At 36.1% G+C, this 22,826-nt stretch overlaps 1 protein-coding gene across 10 annotated transcripts in view; it reads left to right on the top strand.

Moving 5' to 3' along the window:
• Window positions 1–22,826, top strand: part of RGS7 (regulator of G protein signaling 7) — a 296,147-nt gene that overhangs the window by 142,257 nt on the left and 131,064 nt on the right. For all 10 annotated transcript variants that reach the window (XM_069800646.1, XM_069800647.1, XM_069800645.1 and 7 more), the window contains exon 3: window positions 8,532–8,628. In XM_069800646.1, coding sequence (XP_069656747.1) covers window positions 8,532–8,628 — 97 coding nt within the window. The remainder of the gene's footprint in view (window positions 1–8,531; window positions 8,629–22,826) is intronic.

The following is a 22,826-nucleotide window of genomic DNA, read 5'->3' on the forward strand; positions in this document are numbered from 1 at the left end:
AACATCTTGGCTTTGAAAGACCATATTTTAAAAACATGTATTTTGCCTAAGAAACATGATTTCTATCTCTGGTAGCACAGTTTAGAAGCTCAAATCATGGCCTGACAAATTAATAAATATTGTTTATTGGTTTAGCTGCTTTGAAAAATTTATATTTTTTTCTGAATGAAGTATTCTTACAGAAATTCCTCCATTAATATAAATACTCTTTCACCATGACCTCCTGTATCAAGCTATGTTTCCTTCTCAAGTACCCATAGTGATGCTTCCTTTTCTTCTGTCATTCTAACCAATGTTTCACACCTGTGATGGAAATAATGATTTTACTGAAAGCAGAGATACAGTTTCCAAAATTACCATTGACTTCAGTGGTTTTGAAGTTTCATCATCTGGGTGTGTTTTTTTAACTCTGTTGGATAAGCTTTCACTGGTTTGGTTGTGCAACACTAGCATTCAGTGTTTGAGAAAGTTGTATTTCTAATTAATTCTAATTAATAATTTCTAAGTTCCAAGAAAAACAGATAAATAAACCAAAATGCTTTTCTTTATCTGTCTGGAATTTAAACATGAAAACCATTCATTTAAAATGGTAACTTTTGCATAAGTGCATAGATTTTTATATTTTCCATGTCTGATTGTGACATTTCCTAAATATAGAAAATGCTTCTTGGCTTGGAAAGGCCAGAGTAAAAATAAAATCTGAAGTATTAATAGTATGAAACAATTTTAAAGAATATTTGAATTATTCTTCAAGTGGTTAATTTAAAAAATACAGTCTTTGTCCTTACTTAATACATTCTTTTTGTTGTTTGAAATTGCATTTTCATGAAGGCCAGGGAGCTGGAATTGCCACCTACCTGATTTTTCGTATAGTTAGCATAGCGTTTTCTATAATCTTTTTCTTGATTCCAAAGCTGAATATATTCCCCCAAAGTTATGTGTTTTTTCTGTAATACCAGCTGAGTAGCTTTTAGAAAGTATTTCAGTCTGCTGTTCACTGTCCAGCCATATAGCATTAATATACTTGCAGTGAACTGGATGTATGTCCCACATGCAGTGAACTGGATGTATGTCCTACATATTTAGATGTAGGACTCTTAGATGAGACAAAAATTAATCTAATTGAAAAAAATGGAAGTGATAGCCCATGTTGTCTATAGGTTTGTTGACATAGTTCTGACATGCTGAATTCTTCAAAAAATATACTGACAGGAGAAAATTTGCACTATTTTGTGAATTAGAATAAAGAAGCACTTTTTTGGGGGGTGAAATGCAGTATTAAATGTTTTCAGTTCAACTTATGCAAAGAAGGCACAGTAAGAAATAAATTGTGTGAAACCATAGAGTGGTGGTGGAAATGGAAGGTTACTGGGAAATCTCCAGTTTACCCAGTGTATGAGGCAGAGAAAAAAGTCATAGTGTGTGACATGTTGGTGCATCAAACCACTAGCTCAGCAATAGCTGTCCCTGGGAGAAAAAAGAATGGCTTATTGGCATAAATCACTATCTACAGAATGTACTATATGGTATCTTCAATATTTTCCATTCACTACTGTACAGCTTTATGTGATGGGGATTAACCTTTAGCCATTCTTTATCTAGGGATCACTGATAGCTGTAGCTTCCAAACAGGCCACATGATTACAGGTTAATCACAGGAGTTCAATTTGTGGTTTTAAGTTATCCTTCTTCCAAAAAGTATTAAAAAGAGGTCAACTACATTCTGTTTCAGCAGACCATTTGTTTTATTTTTTTTCAGCATTTTTAATTGTGAAACTGTATTTCTTCCTCAGATACTCTCTCTTCCAAATAAAAAGTTGTAAAGTAACTTTGTAGAAAATTCTTTGCTATGCAGTAGTTATCAATATTTGAGCTGCCAATAACTTAACTGATTTTGTGTATTCTATGTAATTTCAGTAAACTTTACATGAAGATTTTGCTTTTTTCCGCTTTGAGAGAACATATCTAAGAAGGGATTTATTTTCATCAACTTTATTATTAGATAATTCAGCACTATTGGAAGGTGGATACTTCTTCTTTTATAGTAGCCTAGCTGTGTCTCTGTAAGTGCAGGTTCATTCATTGTCCCTAAGACTCTCTGCTTCTCTGCTTCTGATATCCAGAATTTGGTATAACTGCTCAAAATGGGCAAGGCACAGGCACGAAAAGCAAAAGAACTATTTGTATGATTTGTAATAAACTATAAGCACTTTTAAAATGAAATGCTGGTTTTGTTGATTAAGCGTTTTAGCTGCATAAGTAACACAAGAACATGCTTAAAATTATCATTCCAAAAGCACAGTTCTAAATCAGCAAAGTGTGTAGAGTCTATCACATTGATGGAAGTTCAGTTGTGAACATACAATGTTGATGGCAGGGACAAGCCCAGTGGGACTGTTCATCTGATTAGGAAAAAATCAGGTCTCAATAATAATGGCATGGAACTGGCATTGATTTTCAAATTAATGAAAAATAACCTAAATTATTCTTAAGAAATGACAAAAGCTTGCCCTGCACTCGTTTAATGTAAACATGGACTGCTAGTATATTGTGTTGATTTGTCATTTGATTTTATGGTGTCAAATAATTACTTCAGCAAAGAGAAAAGGATGAGACCAGTCATTCTTGTATTCTTTTCATTGAGTAAATTATTCTCTAATTTAACGTTCATCAGAGAGTACTTAGGGCAGTTCCCTGTATTGGTAGACCAGAGAAGCAATATTGCTGACTTAGAGGAACTCCTGACTGACTGCTTTTTTTCAGCAAGCTCAGATAGTTCATGCATGACTGCCATTAACAGTTTGGTTAATCTTGCATGTTTTAAGCCATGTTTCAGCATTGTACTTTAATCAAAAATCTAAATGTACTTTTCTGGATTTGTGAATGTTTTAAACTTTGGTTTCATCCCAAGTAGGAAGGAAGAGTTGAAATAACGCAATTCTGCATTAAATGGAAAACTCTAAAATCTTTGATAGAGAGATGTCAAACCATCTCATTTCTACACACTTGATTTAGAAAAAGAGTTGTCAACACTCCTGACCTGAGATGATTTGCTTTAGTTTGGTGAGCAACACTGAAATATTTTATCTGGCAATCAGTTTGCCTGTATCTGTGCTTGTCAGTGCAGCCTCCTGGGACTTGTAGTTCCTGTATTTTGTGCTCTTTTCTTCTCTGTGATGCAGCTTGACTAGCTGAACAAAGCCCCCTGGTTCACGGAGTTGGGCAGCTCTCAGGTGGCTCTGTGATGATTCAATTAAAGAAGGATATTGCAGTGATTGTTGGCATGTGTAGTCCAGGCAAAGAGCAGCTCACATGGGAAGACAAAGAGTCTGAGGCTCCTAAAGTGTAACTCTGATGGGGCAATTTAGCCATTCATGTAAATATACAGACTTTTTGCCTCAGTGAGCCACAACAAAATACTTTCTTACAAATTTTCTGCATCCTGCAATTGCAGGCTTTTTAGCTGATGGAGATCTCAACAGAAAATTTGTAGTATAATTGGTAGTGTGTGAGACAGCGCCTATGTAGTATGATGGAGTTTCAAGAGAGGAGTACTGTTGAAAGCAAAAGCACTTACAGGTAATTCATTATCAGTATAATAATAACAAGATGAGAATATATCTATCTATTCTGCATAGTTAGCATGTGTTGGAAAACAGAAAGAATGGCCATTACTGTGTAAGGAACCTTGCAGCTTTCTCCTACCTTGCTGGTTTTGTTCAGCCCGTGTTGCTTCATGTATGTCTCTGCACACGGGCTGGCTAAGGAAAGCCTCCTGCAACCTGCTGGCCAGCTGCACTAATGAACTTGGACTCTGAAACGGGTTTAAGTAGGGAGGGGAAAAAAATGTCTAGGGAAGCTTGTTGAGTAGTGTAAGAAATTACTACATATTGTAACTTGTTGTACTTTGTTAACAAGTTTGGATGGGGTTTGTAGTAGGCTCCACTGGGTTATTCCACCCCTGCATTTGGGTAAAATGAAGAAGAAAGATTTTAGCAAAATTAACAAAGCTGTAGTGCGGGTGGATCCCAGTACACTCAACATAAGAGCAATCCCCTGTTCTGAGGTACAATAACTGAGTACAAAATTATGTTTAGTTTCATTCTAGTATTGCTGGGTGTACTTTTAATTCCCTGGCACTGAAATTTTAGTAACAAAAATCTGTAAATGTGTGAGTAGGTCAAGGCTTCAAGCTTTTACCATGTATCTCTTGAACTTTAGTTAGTTGCAGACCATTGCTTTCTTTTTCTACTCTTGGAATCCTTGTATCTAGGGACCGTCTTTATGTGGAGTTGATTTAGGCTTGCTTTTAGGGGAAAAAAAAGACTCTTGTTCTGCACTGACAGACTTTTTGAGCTTTTGACTTTTGTTGTCTTTGAATTCATTAAAAAACACACTTAAGAAGCAGGGTTGCTGAATTATGGTGCAAGGGCATAATTTTTGCAAGATGTGTGCATGATTAGCAATGAAATTCATATTTAGATTTAGAAATTTAAAGATCAGAGTCTTCCCAAACCACATGGCACTGAAATCTAAGGAACCATAAAAATTCTGCTCCTAGGAGTTGTATTCATTTCACCTAGCTGTAAGTAGCTAAATCATGCTAGTCCTGGTTTGTTATCAAGACATCCATTGTCAATAATGGAGGAAGACAGATACCTTTGGGTAACAACTGATGATTAAAGATAGAAGAGGTGAATCATACACCATATGGCAGAAACCTCTTATGATCTTATCAAAGAAGGGAAACTTAATAAGTATAGTCCTTTAGTGGACTTTTAGCAATATACATGACTGAGAAACATCACCTTCACTTCCCATTTGATAACTTTTAATCTCTCTTCCCCATGGCCAGACACTACAGACTCTGTGGGCTTGTTGGTTCTGTACGGGTTCTGCCCCTAGGGTAAGTCATGCATGTCTCCATGCCTAGCTCCCAGTGCGTTTGGAGCCGAGTCAGTGGTCATTATTAGGCAACAGCTCCTATATCCTGTAGCCTTTCTACTGCAGGATATCACTATCTCCTTTCTTTTCGCTTCACATAAGATGCACTGTCACTGTTGTCATAGAGTTAGCCTTTGAAATAGATTTCACAGAGTCCTTACATGTCAAGATGAAGATTGCAAATTATCTTCATAAGGACATGAGTGAAGTTTTAAATATTAATGTTATAAGTTTGGTCTGAGTTGCCGGTGCATCAGAATGTTAGTGAGTTTTTGTCAGGGTCAGAATTGCCTCACTGGTAAACAAATGGAACATTTTTTGAAGTATACATTCATTTAGAAATGCTCCTGTAGAATCCTTGCTGCACTGTGAACTTCGTTCTAGCTACACTTTCCCTGTTAATTGTGTATAATGATGACTGAGAAGATAAAAGATGTGCTTATACAACTTTCTTTTCTCAAGCACGTTGAGCTTCATTTGCAGAATGATCAGGAGGCAGTTGTTGTTTGTGGATTTGTCGTCTTTGAGTTCTGCAAAAGATCCCATTGCATGATTAGAGCCAGTCAGGTGTAACCAGATAAGCACATAAAAAAAGAACTGATAAAGCTTAATTCTGAGGTGAAGTAAAGGAGCTTATATTTCACTTTTTGGGTCATGTGACTCAGAAGCAAAAAATGATACGTCAGGAAGGAAAATTATTATATCAGGCAGCAGCTTGTGTTTCCCAGATTAGACTTCTTTAGCAAAATTAGATGACATTTTCTTTCATCATTCTAATTAAACTATTTTGCCCTTTTCATTGTCTTAGGTCATTGTTGATGAATGACAGAGAAGTGCCTTGAGTGCTGCTTCCCAAATATAATTAAATTAGATGTTTTTCAGTGGAAGAGATTATACATTTGCTGAATTTAAAGCAGCTAAAACAGAAATAGGGAGTACGTATATTGAAAGTCAAACTGTGCACCTGCGTATGTTGGATTAGATGGTTTTGAATCTTTAACTGAAGCTGTTTTTAAAAAAAATTGCCCTTCATTTTCTTGAGTTCTTATGTTAAAGATTTAAGATGACCACAAAACATAAGTGACCTTTTAGATTTCTGCACAAAAAGGGACAAGACAAATAAGAATTCTGTAGTCTAACAGATAATGTACAGAATCCCAGGTCAACTGTAACTAATTAGGAGTCTACTGTTGTATTGTATCTTGTTTCAGAACATTCCCACTCACTTTTGCAGTAACCTTTGTACACTGAATTAACCAGGCAGTTCACAATGATGCTGTCGGGAATATGAGCTGCCTTTTGCACAGAGGGTGTTCACTCCTGACATGGAGCAGTAATCTGAGCTAGACATGCAGGGGAAGGTGTAATTTTGCAGTGCAGACATCCTAGAGCTCACTTTGCTAATCAAACCCAAAGAATTCCCCCAGAGCTACAGTCCCTATCAGAGTTGGGTTTTATACAGTTTAGATTAAATCTTGTCCATGAAGCAAGTTTAGGAAATCATAGACTGATTACTGACAGCAGTAGGAATGCTAGGCATTAAATGTTTGCACTCTTGTGTGTTCCTGAGAAAGAGGTAACTGCTTACCACTCCCTGTAATACTATGTTCCAGGATTGTGTCCTACATTCGTAGTAATCCTTATTATAATGCAAATACACCTTTATCATGTTGCCTTATGTGTGAATTGTCTTCTATACCTTTCCCAGTGTAACATATATTATTATTCACTCTGCAGTTCTAGCAATATTCTTATAAGCTTACGCTGCATGTATGGAATTTATCATCAAATTTACTTCTGTTCCTTTCCATAGAAGACCATGCACCTATGGTTATAATTTACTTTATCGTTTAAAGCAAAGATATTCACTTGAATTTGAGTGACTTCTTATTCATTTAAGGGCTTAATAAGACAGTTTACCAACTGAATTTAAAAGGGGTTGAAACAAGCCTTCACTTATTATATGGATAATAAAGGTAGGGACATATTCCATTTAATAGACAACAGTTTGCCTGCTTGACAATTTCTTCAGAACATTATTAATAGCCTTTTCTATTTAAATAATCAAATTCCACGTCAGATGAAAGTCATTACAATGAACATTGGTTTTTTAATTCTGAACAATAGACTTGGTCTTCCACATCTTACTAATAATATCTACTTCTTCTGTGTACTTTCTGTTTTGGACTATGCCACTGGATTTGTGTTCCATGTGTTGTTAATGTATGATCCATAAGTACACAGAGCATGTGAACCTCCAGACACCCTCTGTATAAACAGGTTTTTCATGAGCAGTTGAACTAACTGATTTCATTTTCATTTTTGGTATGGATTTTTGTTCTTTTTCCCTATGTATACCACCAGTGACCCCAGCTCCCTTTCCTGGCTCTATACAACTCCTCCATTGGGCCAATTAATGCACAGCTGCAACTAATGCTGATTTGCTGTTTGCTGATTTGGGTCATCTGACTTCTGTGGAAAAAAGGTGTATAACAGAATTTTGTCTGTTAGTCTCTTTTCTCAACACAACCCAGCTACAAACATTTAATGAATTCTTTGGGAACCTGTTGGGGGGACAGAGGTGAGATAAATTTTTTCTTTAAGATTTGACTAATAAAATAAAATGCTTGTCTTACGGAGTTTTTCATATGGAGTATGTTGGTCATTTAAGGAAAAAGGAAGGATATTGTAATTCATTTTATCACAATATCATTGAATATTTTGAAAAGATAGATAGTCAAAGAAAGAAAAATGGAAGTTATCTAATGTGTAAACTTCAATTAGGAAATTTGCTAGAATCAAAACTGGCATTGTCAGCCAATGACTGTAAACATTCTTTATGTTTTCCAGTAAAAGGGGCTTGCTGTTCATAGTTCACGTGAACGTGAACCTTTGGGTCGGCATCATTTATAAAATGTACAGGCCAAATTAGCCTAAAAAATCGAGTTGGAAAAAATAAGCTCATGGAAAAATATATTAAAAAAACCCGCACCAAAATTATTTTAAACATTTTTATACCCACTCCATTACTTACAAATAATCTTATTTTTCTGGCTCTGCTCTCTCCAGGGATGCAAAATTGCATCATGTTGTATTTTTTTTTCCTATTCTCAAAAGAAAAGAAGGAATTTTTGCTTTGAACTTAAAAGCTCTATTTTTGTTTTGAATACCCTTTTTGAGAACTGTATCAGTCCCCTAAAAGGCTGCATGAGTCTATTTTGCTTTTATGTGTGGTACAATACCAGTAATACAATCAAAACTTGAAGTTCTATATCCAGCAATGGTTTTTAACTACTTCTTTTAACAACTTTAACTAAATGTCTTTGTTCTGTGTTGGTATTTCTTTCTCAAAAGACTTTGAGCACATACTTTTTTTTTTTACTGTTGTCCATGAATAAATTACTTGCAGTTTTTCAGCCTTTTCAGTAAAAACATAGAATATAAATTATAAGTTAAGAAAGAAATAGCAGTAGTGGACCTGTCAGTCTGAGAGATTGATCTAGAATTTCTGTGAGAATTTATTTTAGGAAATAATTCTGGATTTCTTTATTCGTTCTTTCTTTTATTTTTTTTTTCTCTTTGTTCAGATGGAAGACGTCATAGCCCGCATGCAAGATGAGAAAAATGGGATTCCTATTCGTACTGTCAAAAGTTTTCTTTCCAAGATCCCCAGTGTCTTTTCTGGTAAGAGTCAAAGTGAATTTCATGCTATTTAAAGTTTCCACTCTACCTTATGTAAGGGGATGCTCAAATGGAAAACACTTTTAACTGAGTGCTATGGGGAATTCACAGTCATCTGGTCTGGAGGAGACATTGACTATCCTTTGAATACTTTAATTACAGAAGTTTTTGATGTTTCTTGCACATTCGAGTGGGCTTACACAGAGATGTTCTTGTCCTGTAAATTAAGTGAAGGGACTACTTAATTTACTACAAAAAGTCAATTACCTGAAGATGGCAATGTTTTTATTGCAGAGCTTCTGCATTTCAGATCTAGTTTTTATCCTGTTTTCATGGCAAGTATGAGTTTAGTGTACAGGCCAGTACATGAAGATAAGAACTGCCATAGCAGCAGCACAAAAGGAAAATCATCACTGCACTCTGCAACTGATACAGAATTGTGGCTGTAGACATTTATTACAATGTTTATGATCTGCTTTTGTAGCTGGCTGCCTATGCCAAAGAAGCTAAGACTGAGATGTCTGTGGTGATTTGCAAGACAGCTGTAAACTTTATAGCTAATCCAAATCAGTATAGTCATATGCACAAAAATCTGTTAATTTCTTAATTAACTAGTATAATATGTTTATTCATTTATTTACATACTTTTATATCAATTTATGGGTTTATATATGTGGATATGTATCTTTTTGTGCTACCAATGCATATGGATTTCCTTTGAAATAGATGCCGTTGTTGAACCTACTTTTTCTATACTCTGGTAACAGTTGCAATTTTTGTAAAGGCAAAGGTAATCCTTACATAGAAAGTATTTATAGACGTTTTTACTGTCCAGAACAGCAAGAAGAATTCTATACTTTAATTTTCAACCCTTGGTTTTCGTAGTGAACAATTCTGGCGCAAAGAAGGAAAGAGTCTTAAGAGTGAACAAAATATCTTTGTGATTTTAGAAACTGCTTGTACAAAAACTAGCCTCTGAAGAATGGACCTTTATTTCCCATGAGTTAGTAGAGCATGCCATCATGTTAAATGATCCATATTAATTGTTATTCTCTGCCTTACCTTGTGTGCTATGGATTTCAGATTAGACAGACTATGGTTATTTGTATAGCAGGAGACATTATTTACCAAAACTTTTTTTTTTTTTACTGGAATAGACATTGTACTACTTAAGATTGTGTTAGAATATATATACAGTAGTACATAGCAGTCACTGTCCAACAACTTTTATATTGAGGCATTAACTTTATCAGCTGCAGGGGGAAAGAAAATGCATAGCAGAGTTCATTTCTTTTGACCTTTGCAGATTTTCTCCCTCAAATACCAGGGCAGTAATTTTTGCTACACATGACTAAAAAAAACCACTAGAACAGCACAACTGTCATTTTAGTTCAATAAATCTACTTTTCTGTCAGCTCTCTGTGCTGAATGGAATCTGAACTCCTCAAAACTTCGTGTTGAGAGTAGTGGGTTTCCTTTAATGTGCTAGGAATTTTTGTTTATGTAGCAAATGACTCTCAGCTTGAACTCATAACTATTGATTGCTAGGAAACATGGGAATATTGTTGTCTAAGGATCATGATGGTAATCATGAAAATGTATATAATAACACCTTATAGTACTGTTATTGCCCACAAAAGCATCCATATGAAAATGTTCAAATCAAGAGCAGATGCTCTCCAGTTAAAAAGTACGTATATATGTCTATATGCTCATATATATATATATATATCTCTGTGTGTCTGTGCATAAAAGCATGTATTATACCCAGCCATCTGTCCAGGATTAAGTCCCATAAAAAAGTCCCATAAAAACTGGAACTTTGCAATTGTTTGTTTGTGAGGAGAAGCAAAAGGGGTAGGTCTACCACAGTTAAGTCAAGTTCCTGCAAGCACTTAGAAAAGACCTGTAAGAGTCCTTTAAACAATTAGTAAAAATTAAGGATGTCCATAAGTTGTCTGTAGGAATAGGGTCTTCTGGGCTAGCATTTTAATTATGTTATTATAAAAACAAGAGAGGTATTTTTATTTTTGTTTACTTTTATTTCATAGTATTGCTTCTAAAAACAGCAACTGAAAAACTAGTTGAAAGAGCAGTCACTTTTTCATAGTCATAGAATATCTCAAGTTGGAAGGGATTCATAAGGATCATTGAGTCCAACTCCCTGCTCCTTGCAGGACTACCTAAAACTAAACCACATGACCAAGAGTGTCATCCAGATACTCCTTGAACTCTGACAGGCTTGGTGCTGTGACCACTTCCCTGGGGACTGTGTTCCAGTGACCGACCACCCTCTCGGTGAAGAACATTTTCCTGATGTCCAATCTGACCTTCCCCTGGCGCAGCTTCATTCCATTTTTTAATGTAGAATTACTGACCATATCTATTGAAGGATGACTGCATTAGCAAAATCAGGCTGGGGAATGGTATCTGAATTTAACCTTTTAATAGAATGTTGTGATTATAATAAATAGGATGATGTGATTATACTATGGTTTACCGAGTCATTCCTTAAACGTTTTTACAAGTAAAATATCCACACAGAGAAACATTTCAAAGACTGATAAATCTCTACAGGCTCTATATGTTGTTGTGCTTCAGAAAAATACAAAGAAAAATAATGCTAAGTTAAAGATTATTTCACCTTGTAAAATTTTGAAAAAAATGATGAATTATATTGCTTTATATTTCATATATTCATAGAGAGCAAATAAGTTGCTTGATGTTGATATTTGTACAGTCTTTTTTGTGAGCAAGCTGCTTGAATTCAAACACACTATTTTTGTTCAATTTCTTTCTTGAAATCTTTCAAAAGTGAATCATTGATTTGTCTTTACCTGATTAAAATATGCTGTAAAATGACTTCGTAAGGTATTTGATGAAAAAGAATACAAACCTGTGGATGTGTGCTAATTATTATTCATATTTGTATCCACTTTTAGGAGTGTATCAGATTATCTTTATGCAGCAGATTCATCTATGGTGTAAATTCACTAGAGATGGTGAATTGCAGACTAATTTGGTTAATAATATTCCAGTCATCTACAAGCAGGAGGTGAAATGGATTGTGAAAAAAACCTCAGTCCTTGACTGAGCTCCAATATATCGTATATGCCAAGATAAAAATCCTTAGTGCTGAGAGATTTTTCCTAGCTGTTTAGCATTAATGATGTTAATGATGCTCATTTGAGTTATTTTGATAAAGGACTCTATATAAAATTATACCTCTTTTTATGCAAATAACTATGGTGAACAGCTTAGTATATTACAAAGTCTTTAACAGAAATGGTGGGGCTTATTATACATAGAAATAAATAATTACTGGAGAGGGAAAAATGCATCCTTGTCTAATTCCAAATGGGATTCAGCATAAAAGAATCAGTGGAAGTACAGCATTGGGAGCTCACTACTCTGACTTTTACTTGTACCGCTTGCAGACCTGCAACCTGTTGTGCTTATCAGTGAACATCTGTGGTGTATTTTACTATGTCATGACAAGCAAGAATAAATATCAAACACCTCAGAATTATTGTGTACTGTAGCTTGTTGGGTCTGATGAGCTAATGGTTTCATGCACTCAAAGCTTATTTTACATCAAGATCTACATCATTCACTGTTGCAGAACAGGTATTTACAGTCTCCATGCCCAAGTTTTTTTGTTGGTTTGGGGTTTCTTGGGGTTTGGTTTGGGTTTTTTTTTCTGGGGGTTTTTTTGAGTCAAATAACTGCTACACATGGCTTTTGCAGCATAATTCCATACTGACTCATCCTGACACTAGCTCACTGCCTTCTGGGACCATTGTAGCAGTATACTGTATGCCTATTATGATTTCAGCCAAAAATGTTTTTTGTAAAAAACCCTAGTCTTTACAGAGTCTCGCTGAATTAACTCATCCAGCTAGTGCTTGTCAGCGTAAGTACAATTAGGTCTTTGAACAGAGAGAACGTACAATATACTGTAGCAGATGGTCTTTGTAGTGATGGTTCACCTCAAGCTGAGTCATCCACAATCTTACTTGCAAGTAGACTCAGACTGAATGCAACAAATAGATGGATTTGCATAGATAGCTTTGCAGAAAACTAGTACGCTAATGGCTGAAACTGGATTTGCTAGATTATATTTTAGATCCTACACTGGTCACTGTTAATGGAAGTTCTGCTGGAAATTGTATTATCGCTTTAGTCTTGACTGCTTAAGCACGTAAGCAATGCTATGGTGTAAACCATCATTGTTTGAGTTGCCTGTGTTTGAGAATGGAATAATCTATTTTTATTATGAACAATACACTCTGCTTATGCCCATTCACATTATTATTATTTCTTGAGTGTGAAAATCACACCAGAAGTTGTGTTTTAAAAATTGCATTGTTCTAAACGTGTATCATCTAGCAGAGCCTGAACTATATCTGAACCGAACTGATTACAAGTCAGGTGAACTGGAAGTTCCTTGAAGGAGTGATTGAGTCAGTTTTCTCAGTAGCTTTAAGCATAATTACACATCTGGGCATCTAAAGCTGGGCTTGAAGATGACACTGAAGTAGTTTCCTATGTGGTTCTTGGGAAATTTGATTGTTTAATGCCAAAATTTTAGTTATCCCTGTCTATGGATCTAAGTCACTTTCTATGGTTAATGCTGATGACCACAGTCATGGGCACTCAGTTTTCAGAAGGCACATGTTTAAACCAGTGATTGATGGCTGACTAGACTGCAGTAATGCAGACCCCCCTGTATGACAAGAGGAGGGCTTGCTGTTGTCTCCATGGTTTTAAAATGTTTTGGAGGAATGAAGACAACAATTTATATAGACATCTTGCCAGTCAACAATAATAATTGCATGAAGATTGTCATGTGCCTTCTTTACTAACACTCATTAGAGTATTAGGAATAAAAAGAAGGCAATATGCCTGGAACATGGTTCACCATTAGGCCTGGAAATGGATAAAAAAAATTGCTTGAAATGATGAATGTAGGGAGTCTGACATATGAATCATAGGGATTAGAAGGAGGTCTAAAATATCATTTTTATTTTTACTAAGGAGAGACAGCAAGTAAATACCAAAGTTTTGCTGTTCACTTTCAAACAGAAAGAAGCATTCAGAGTTTACAGATAAAGCACTGCAGTAGTCGAGAGTTTGTTTTGGGGGTCTTTGAGGGGTGGGTGGGCGGGTGGGTTGGTCGGTCAGTATTAGTACTGAAAGCTTCATAAGCTAATCATAACATGGATATTTCATTAAGACAGATGTAGTGATATAGTGGTGTCTTACAGTCATTATGGAATATCAGTGCGATGCTTTATAGGACTTTAAAGTGTATAATACTTGGATATACTTGGTGATGAATAAAATCTGTGGAGAACGTGCCAATTGAGCAGTGTGTAAGCATGATTGAGGGACACTGTTTAGCTTTTTTATTGAAAGAGCCGGGAGAACCATAAGAAATCTAAGTTCAATTAAAGAATACATGCAGAGACAGAATAAAAAGTATTCAAGGAAAGCATGTTCATACTAGTTGTTACTGGCTGTTTCTGATGCATGGCTCAATAATTTTGGAAAGCAATGACAGCTTCAACCAACAAAAATAGGAGAAAGAGATCAGTAGAAAGGTGAGGTTTTTTTAATATCTCCTTCTGAGTTAAAGAGGAAGTGAAAAGATTTATTTACCTTTCCCAGGAAAATATAATCCATGTGAAGTCTTTAGTTTTTTCTCGTTAGGAATGAGAATGTGAAGCTGAGATGTGAAGCTGATATTGTGCCTTTTCCATATAGACATTGCATTTTCCCATTTTTTAGAAAGATTATTGCCATCATATGCTATTTTTATTCGTCGCTTTTCCTGTTCTCAGAAAATGCTTATTTCTCTTCTACCTTGGAAATTGTTAAGATAAAGAAAGGTTGCACTTTGATTAGCAAATGTATTCATAAAATCATTAATTACTAGTCTTCATTTAAGCACTAGTAGTACTATGCGTGGTAAAAATAGAGAATTTATGTGTTTAAACATGAAAAAAATCCTGCTGAAAAGCAGACTGGCAGTCTCAGTAGCCTGGTCAGATGTAGTGTGAGGCCCCAGAGGAAAGCAGAGTCATAGTAACTCATCTCACCCACAAATCACAGATGGGTAAGCCCAAAGAATGAATCACAGGAGCTACCTGCAACAACAGTATTGCTTGTTATATAGAGGCAGGCACCAAAATATAAAGAATGGTACAGTGGGAATTGGATGACTCAGGGGACTAATAACAAGAAAGAGTGTTTCATCTGTCATTAGTTTTGATCTTTCCCAGCTGACTAATGAGTCGTTAGCATCTGATGACTTTTCAGTGCTGCATGTGAAATGAGTTGATAGGTTTATCCACTTCAGTGCTGGAGAATACCTACCTGAAATACAAGATAAAAGAGAAAGCTCTAGTACTTGCATTGACAGGGAAAAAACCTACAAAAGCATAAGACCTCAATCATCTGGTACCTTTGAAACAAAGTAATGTTGCATTATAGGTAAATACAAGGATTTTTGGAATTTCCATTTTTGATACCTTTTCCAGAATAAATTAACCATGTGGGAGAAGCTGGGATTCCCATCTCCCAAGCCTCTAATTTTCTGGAATGTTTCCCCCCCCCCCCCCCCCGCCCCCTTCAGTGTCTCCAGTGCTGGGCTGATGACAGGTTCCTACTTTCTTGTTCTCTCCATTCCTTCATCTCCCTTTTCTCGCATTCTCCTACAGGTATTATTTAATAGTAGAATTATTGCTGGTTTCTTTATACCAAATCATCCTCTTATTATTTGCAAACACAGCCTTCAGTGTTAAAAGTGCATGCTCACTTCCTTGATGAGGTTCCAGTCTTAGGAAAATGCTTTGATGTAAAGATCTCTGTCAGTACATGAAGGACAGAAGTTGGCTCATTCTCTTTCCTGTGCCCATTCAGAAGGGCAAATATGAGCTGGGACTTGCCATCTTTACAGTTTCACTTTTCAAAGCAGAACTTTTGAGAATTTGTCCGGGTTTCGGCTAGGGTAGAGTTAATTTTCTCAGGAAAAAAAGTAAAACTTGTGGGTTGAGATAAGAACAGTCTAATAATTGAAATAAAATATAATAATAATAGTAGTAGTAGTAATGAAAAGGGAGATAACAAAAAACAGAGAGAGAAATAAACCCCAATAAAGACAAGTAATGCACAATGCAATTGCTAACCACCAGCTGACCGATGCCCAGCCAGTCCCCAAGCAGCGATCACCCCTCCTGGACAACTCCCCCCAGTTTAGATACTGAGCATGACAGTCTATGGTATGGAATATCCCTGGGGCTAGTTCAGGTCAGCTGCCCTGGCCATGCTCCCTCCCAGCTTCTTGTGCACCTCCTCGCTGGCACAGCATGGGGAACTGAAAAATCCTTAACTTAGGATAAGCACTACTTAGCAGCAACTAAAACATCAGTGTGTTATCAACATTATTGCCATCCTAAATCCAAAACATAGCACTGTACCAGCTACTAGGAAGAAAATTAACTCTATCCCAGCCAAACCCAGGACAGAATAAAAAGTTAATAATCCTCTATCCCCAAATGAATAGTTGTTTTGAACTTAAACCACCAATCTCTCTTCTGTGTTGTTTCCATTCATCACTTTGTCAGAGAGACTGATTTGCATTCAAATACTCGTGGTCTTTTGGGAGTGGGTATTTTTAAGGAGAAGGCTGGTTCTCTTATTTATTGATATCATGTTCATGATTTTTAGAGTCATGAGCAGAAGAGATTGACTAAGCTGTACCATAAGATTGTACATACAGTCATTTCAAAGTAGTGAGATAATTAACTGATTGAGTGGTGCTTTGTATGCTTTCCCATTTCAGAAAACCAAAGTGGTTATTTGAGCACTGTTTCCATATCTTCACCTCCTGCTTCTGTTTGTTTGCCTGTCTGTCTTGGCTGCATCACTGGGATTGTAACGATGGTCAGAGAAGGGTGCTCTTAAGCTGCTTAAAATTTGACAGAACTTTTTTATTGTATAGAAAACCAGCTTGGTGACAGCATTGCAGTTTTGAAGCTCAGAATGGCCATGTGACAAGCTGTGGTAGGCTGGGATCAAATAAGAGCTCAATGCTCTTATTCACGTGAAATGAAAAATGAATGAACAAAATTAAGAACCGTTTCCAATAACTTTAATGCTCCAAGATGATTATGCTCTCCATTTTCATTTTAAGGCATGTGTTAATATCAGATCTTTAATAAATCACTGTCAGAATTAAAAGCTTTTCAAAACGTGAAACTATTTTCATTGGTTATTTTAAACAGAACAACAGATTCTCATTTAAAAGTTATTGCTTCCTCCTAACCAAACAGCAGCAAAAAATTGTATTCATACGTTTACCTTTCAATTCAGTGGCGATTGCCATGGGGAGCATTAGTAAGAAGAAGAAAATACAGTGAAGAAAGTCTGAGGCAATTTTGCAAAATTGTTCTAGGAAACTGAATTATACTGAAAACCCATTGAAAAGTCTTTTGAAGTAATCTGTGTGCAAAACAGTCATCATAAATGTCAGTTCCTTTAAAATCAGTAGATATGAAAAGCTTATTTTCACAGACATTTGCAAAAGAAATAGGTCTAGAAGTCATGCATTGATGGGCAAAAATCTTACTACTTGTTCTCTTATTGTGAGATGGGAGATTGCTGGGAACATTCATCTTACTTGTTTGTCCACATGAAGTGCACAGTTTGAATTAGATGATACCCTATTTCCCAAAGGCTGTGTAAGGCCTTACAGCTCAGCATGTTTTCAGAGAAATAGCTCTGGGGCTTGTTGATCATAGATACAATTTTGTCCCTAACTTGACCTATGATGTTGTTTTGTCATGAAAGTACTTCCCTTTCCTACACCTTCTTCCTCCTAGCCTCCTCATGTGTAAGATTTTGCTAGTGTTTTCAGTGGAACAGGGTTGCACATTTCAAGTATGAGTACTTTTAAGAGGAGTATGGGAAAACTTACTGCCTTCACTATGGCCAAAAATTTACCTAGTTTGCCAACCTTGACACCCAATCTCTGGACACTGGACATGTAACATTCATGGAAAATGTGGGGTGAAAAGGGAGCCCCGAATCAGTCTCACATCAACCTGAAATTAGCAGGAATTCCGCAATCTATCACAGCTTCACTTTAGGTAGTTTGCCAGTTTTTCCTGGCATAACACCAGTTAATAATTATGTTTTGTTATGCTGTTTTTATATCAGCAACAATGAGTAGTACTTAGAGAAAAGAGAGAAAATAACCCCCTCCAACACACACACACACAAGCATAAATAACATGCGTGTTTATGCCATATATATTTGCCCATGGAGACAGTGCATAATATATCATCTTAAAAAAAACACTTCTAAGCTGATATAAGCAGCATCTGTAGTAGTGATTAATAACATAGGTTCACTGAAATCTGTTATGTGCATAATCAAAGCCTTGTAGGAAGACAAGACTAGAATATGTCTAAGGAAGAACAACTGTACAGAAATATATTCAGGGGTTCTATGAAAATGGTTTTCCTTCCTGGCTATCTCATGGAAATCTCTGAGAAAGAAGTGCTATAGATGTTGCATAGAAATGGTTAGAACTAGTGAAATAAAGATCAGTGAGCATTTTCCAGGCACCTGTATTTTAAGTAATTGTTTTAATTAGGAAGCAGAGCAAAGTATACTACTTGACTCCATCAGTTCCTGAGGTGCTTCTATGAGAACAAAGCTGTTTGTTTAAATCACAATGGAATTTTTTCACACATCAATTCGAGGTACGCGAAAGAGAAGCGCTTTCTGAGAGGAAGAGTCGTTACTATGTTTACTGTCACTAATTTCTGAGACAGGAGAGAAATTTGCTGCTCATGTTAAGAAGGAGGAGAGGGAGTGTATAGCTGAAGACAAATTAAGTCACAGCATGAAGTCCTTGCTGAGTGTTAGTAGTGGTCTTACCACAATGTGAAATCTGTTTCATGATACGCTTGATAAATCGTCTCTGGAAACTATCCCAGAAATGAACATCCACTTAAAGATAAAAAAAAAAGAAACCCAATCTGTTCCTCTAAGGTCAGAACCCTTGAGTCCAAAAAGTATCCATTGTCTTGCCAAAAATCAAAACCTTGCAATAGTACCTAGGATTTGTAAGTGTGATTTTGTATGAGCGTAATATAATCCTAAAGCTGGGAATATAAATTAGTAGGTTTGGGTCTTGAATATATGGTCAATTAGAATGGAACAGAACAGTTCCAGAGAATATCTGTGTACAAGGCTGTAGGTAAGCAGGTAATGTAATTGTTTTATAAATAGAGACAATAGATATTAATACAATTACATTGTGGAGTATGCATTTTAAAATATCCAACTTTTAATTTTATGTAGCCTTGTATGCTGCTGTCTGGTGGCATGTTTTTGGTTGACTGGTGATTATTTATTATATGCGTATAGGAAGCAACATAGACGTGATAAGTATTGTTGGTACAGATACAAATAATTTCTTATTTAGAGGTATCTTGCTAGGTGTAATGCAGTGTAGAGATATACATTTGCTTTTCTTTTTAAGATGGTACAAATGCATCTGGGATTGTAGCCCCCTATTCCTCTTAAATGACATCTAACTTTGACTCATTTTGTGACTTTTCAAGCAATGTAATTTCTTTCTGCTTCAGTTTTGCCATTTTAGTACATGAAATTGTATCTTACTGTCTTTAAATCTACCATTTTAAAGTGATTTGAAATATTTAAATGAACTGCATGCAAAGAGAAAGTCATGCTGTATTTGCAGATTTCAATCTGCCATTTTTACAGCCAGATAAATATAGTTGGCCAGCAGTTAAAATAATCAAACTAATTAAAATCATTCACCGGAGAATATGCCCCTTAAGCAAGAAATCAAGTTAGCAGGGTTTAAAAGATGACTTGTGATTTAGCTCCTAATTATGTTGGTTCCAGCTATGAGAAAAAAGACTTTGTCATTGCAGTTGCACCAGAAGACTGCAGACTTGTCTTTGCAAAAGTACAGTAAGGAGTAAATTCTAATAATTAGAATTGCTTGTATTTCTGTTGCTGCTGAAGTTATCCACAGACTAGTTTTGCATGGTGCTATTATCAGACAGTGTATGTACAATTTATAATAACAAATGTCACCATAACATCAGGATTTTCCATTTTAGAGGGATGTTGCCTGATGATCCCAAGTAAGCTGCACTCAGTCTAACTTTGCTTTACTAGGAGCTAGTGTGCATCTGGATTGTCCAGAACTTTTTTCCTGAGCATTTGCCTGGTATGGGCCTATCTGAGTGTTCATTTCAGGTTGGACATGTTTATTGAAGTGATTGATCATGACACAGACTAAGTGGTGCATTTTATCTGTGTAGTGTATCTGCATGCATGAATCTCTATTTGTCAAGGATGATGGGTATTTGTGATGGTAACAGAAGCAGAATAGTAAGATCTGAGTTTTCATTTCTTGGTTCTTACTGCATGTTGGGAGCTAGCTACCTGAAAACCAACAAAAAAGTTATTAAGGATTCTTGCTTATTCTAGAGCTGGCAAGACATCCCATGCCACAAAAATCTGAAACACTAAAAACATTTTCCTCCTGACTTAGGACAAGAAACTAAATTCTCTGCTTTCTATGAACCAATACTGTCAGGTTTTAATTTAAAAAAACAAAACAAAAAAACCCCCAAACAACTCCAGAGCAGAATGAAAAATGTAAAGGTTTTTTTGGAATACATTGAAAATGGGACACTTAAGGTTTTAAAAAAATTTTAGCTACAACAAACAAGTTTTCCATAAAGCCCACTCCTTTGACATTGAAAAAGTCCCACAGAAGTTCTAACATTATTTCTTTCCAGCTGTGTTCCTGACAAGAAGTAAGATACATTAAATTAGAAAGTCACCAACACAGGAAGTAAAGGTAGTTCCGTGCAGCTTACTGTGATTGGCAGTCTATCAATGTGCAAATAAATGGTCCATAGATACTAATACATTTTCACAAACTATCAAAATGATTTTAAATGGAATAATAGGATCAAGAACAATTTGTTAACAGGAAATAAGAGCTTTCAAATGTGTGATGAGCATTACTTACACTGCTGCACGCATTTGGCAGAGTCTATTATAGGATGCTCTCGAGCTTCACAATAAAGGTTGGAAATTGAGTTTATTGTTTAAAAATCTGCTTTCTAGTCTTTTCAGTTGGAAAGTGAGCCTTGATGTTACAAAAGAAACATGTAAGCCAGCAGGACTTACTCTGTTTTCCATGATCCCAGCCCAACAGACTCAGTTGTCCCCAAGGCCAAGTGATATTGGCAGCTTTGAAGGCACAAAGCCCAGCATTCCTGCCGTGCACCTTGCCATTTTGCTTCCCACACAGCATCTGTCCCTTTTTGCCATAGGGATGGAAGATCTTGGTGGGGATGCTCTTGGTTTATTTGTTTCCCCTGTTAGGGAAGATCACTGGAGGACATGCTGCTTCCCTGCATTGCTCCACGGAGCAAGGGTGTAGACCACAGTAGGAAACAGGCAGAGCTGTTGCAGCAGGTGCTGGGATGTCAGAAGGTGCAAGCTGGTGAGTTTGGTGTCTGAGGAACAGAGCGGAAACCCAGGACTCTTCAGGAATCCAGGTAGATGGCACAAAGAAATTACGTACAAGGTCCTCCTTTGTTGGCAGGAAGGAGGACACAGGCGTTGCCAAGACTTGGGTAGTGGAATCAAACTAATTGAAAAGCATTGAGAATATTAAAAAAAACCAAACAACAACTCCCAAAAAAGGAAAAATAAATTAGTATTAACCTCCCCATACACACATTTTGTAGGATAATATTTTTTATTATAAAGCCTGGTAGTGCTTGAGTGTAGGAGCAGGCAAGTGGGACTGATGGGTATTTGATGAGTGTTTCACTGTTAGAATAATGTAATGTCTATGAAGGGTTTGAGTTGTTGCGGAGAATTTGGTTCCATTGTATCACATGGAAAACACCAGACATGGGGTATTTGCAGCAGACAATTCAATCACCTCAGCCCTTCCTGAAATATTTACCTTTTGAAGCATTTTGACAAAGTGCTTTGAAAATAAAAAAAAGCTGTTCTTAAAATAGTATAATTTTTTTCTACCTTTTGTACTACAACAGCTATATATGTAGTTTTGATATACAAATACCAGCAGGGTATAAGCATTTCAGGTATTTCAATATACCTGTTTGGATCTCAATTTAGCCATTAATGCCTGTAAATATTCCTTTTATGCATTAAATTGTCATAAACTGCATGGGAGTTTGCCATTTAATGCTGCTGAACAGCTTTCTAAATTGGGTTCTGAATATGTAACAGGCTTGTGGAAAATATTGAGAAGGTGGTCAATGATTAGGTTGTATTTTTTTTTCTCTTCAGAGCCAAATACCAAATTAGTATGTACATGTGGGGGTCTTATGGCTATGAGCACCCCAAGTGCTTGTCTGATGCCAGAATTTTTGCCCTTTAAGCTTTTATAATCAGCTGTGAGACAGTTAAAATGTGGAAATATTTTATAGACCTATAGACCTCTGTAGACTCTTTACCTTTTTGTCAAGACTGTTTTCTTGTAAGTTTTGGACTTACTTATTATGGAAGGAAAGGCTTGCAGATCTTAAACAAAATAAGTATATAGTAAAATGCCCAGTTGTTGCCTGAACGACTTTATTTCTGTAACAGGGAGTATTTTATCAATAGAGAAAAGGCACTGGGCCAAACCTGACAGTTAATGGTTTGTTTACATAAATTCCACCTTCTGCTTTTCTTCCCACCCCTTTATACTCTCCTGTTTTTTTCTAGTTGCTTTCATCAGCATTCATTTCAAGTTGAATTCTCCTTGCTTCCACGCTTTTCAGAGAAAAAAACTTATTTGTTCTCTATTCACTTGTTTTCTAAGTAGTAGTATTTTTGTGTTCCTACTATCTGAATTCTAGAAGTGGGTGATTTTAAACAGTTTTATCAAGTCCTTTCATACTTATAAAGGCACCTATTCAATAGAACAAATCAGAATTCTGTCTTAATGAAAGGTGGAGGTGGAGTGACTCATCACTTTTGTTTTTGTGCCTGGGGTCACATACAGTTTTACCGAAATACTTAGGCCTTGCATGTTACCTAGATCTTTTCAGACTGTTGATATATTGTCTAAAAAAATTATGATGAGTTCTAAAATGACAAGCCACAAAGACATAGT

Source organism: Haliaeetus albicilla, chromosome 13 (genome assembly GCF_947461875.1).
Source record: "Haliaeetus albicilla chromosome 13, bHalAlb1.1, whole genome shotgun sequence".
Taxonomy (NCBI): Eukaryota; Metazoa; Chordata; class Aves; order Accipitriformes; family Accipitridae; genus Haliaeetus; species Haliaeetus albicilla.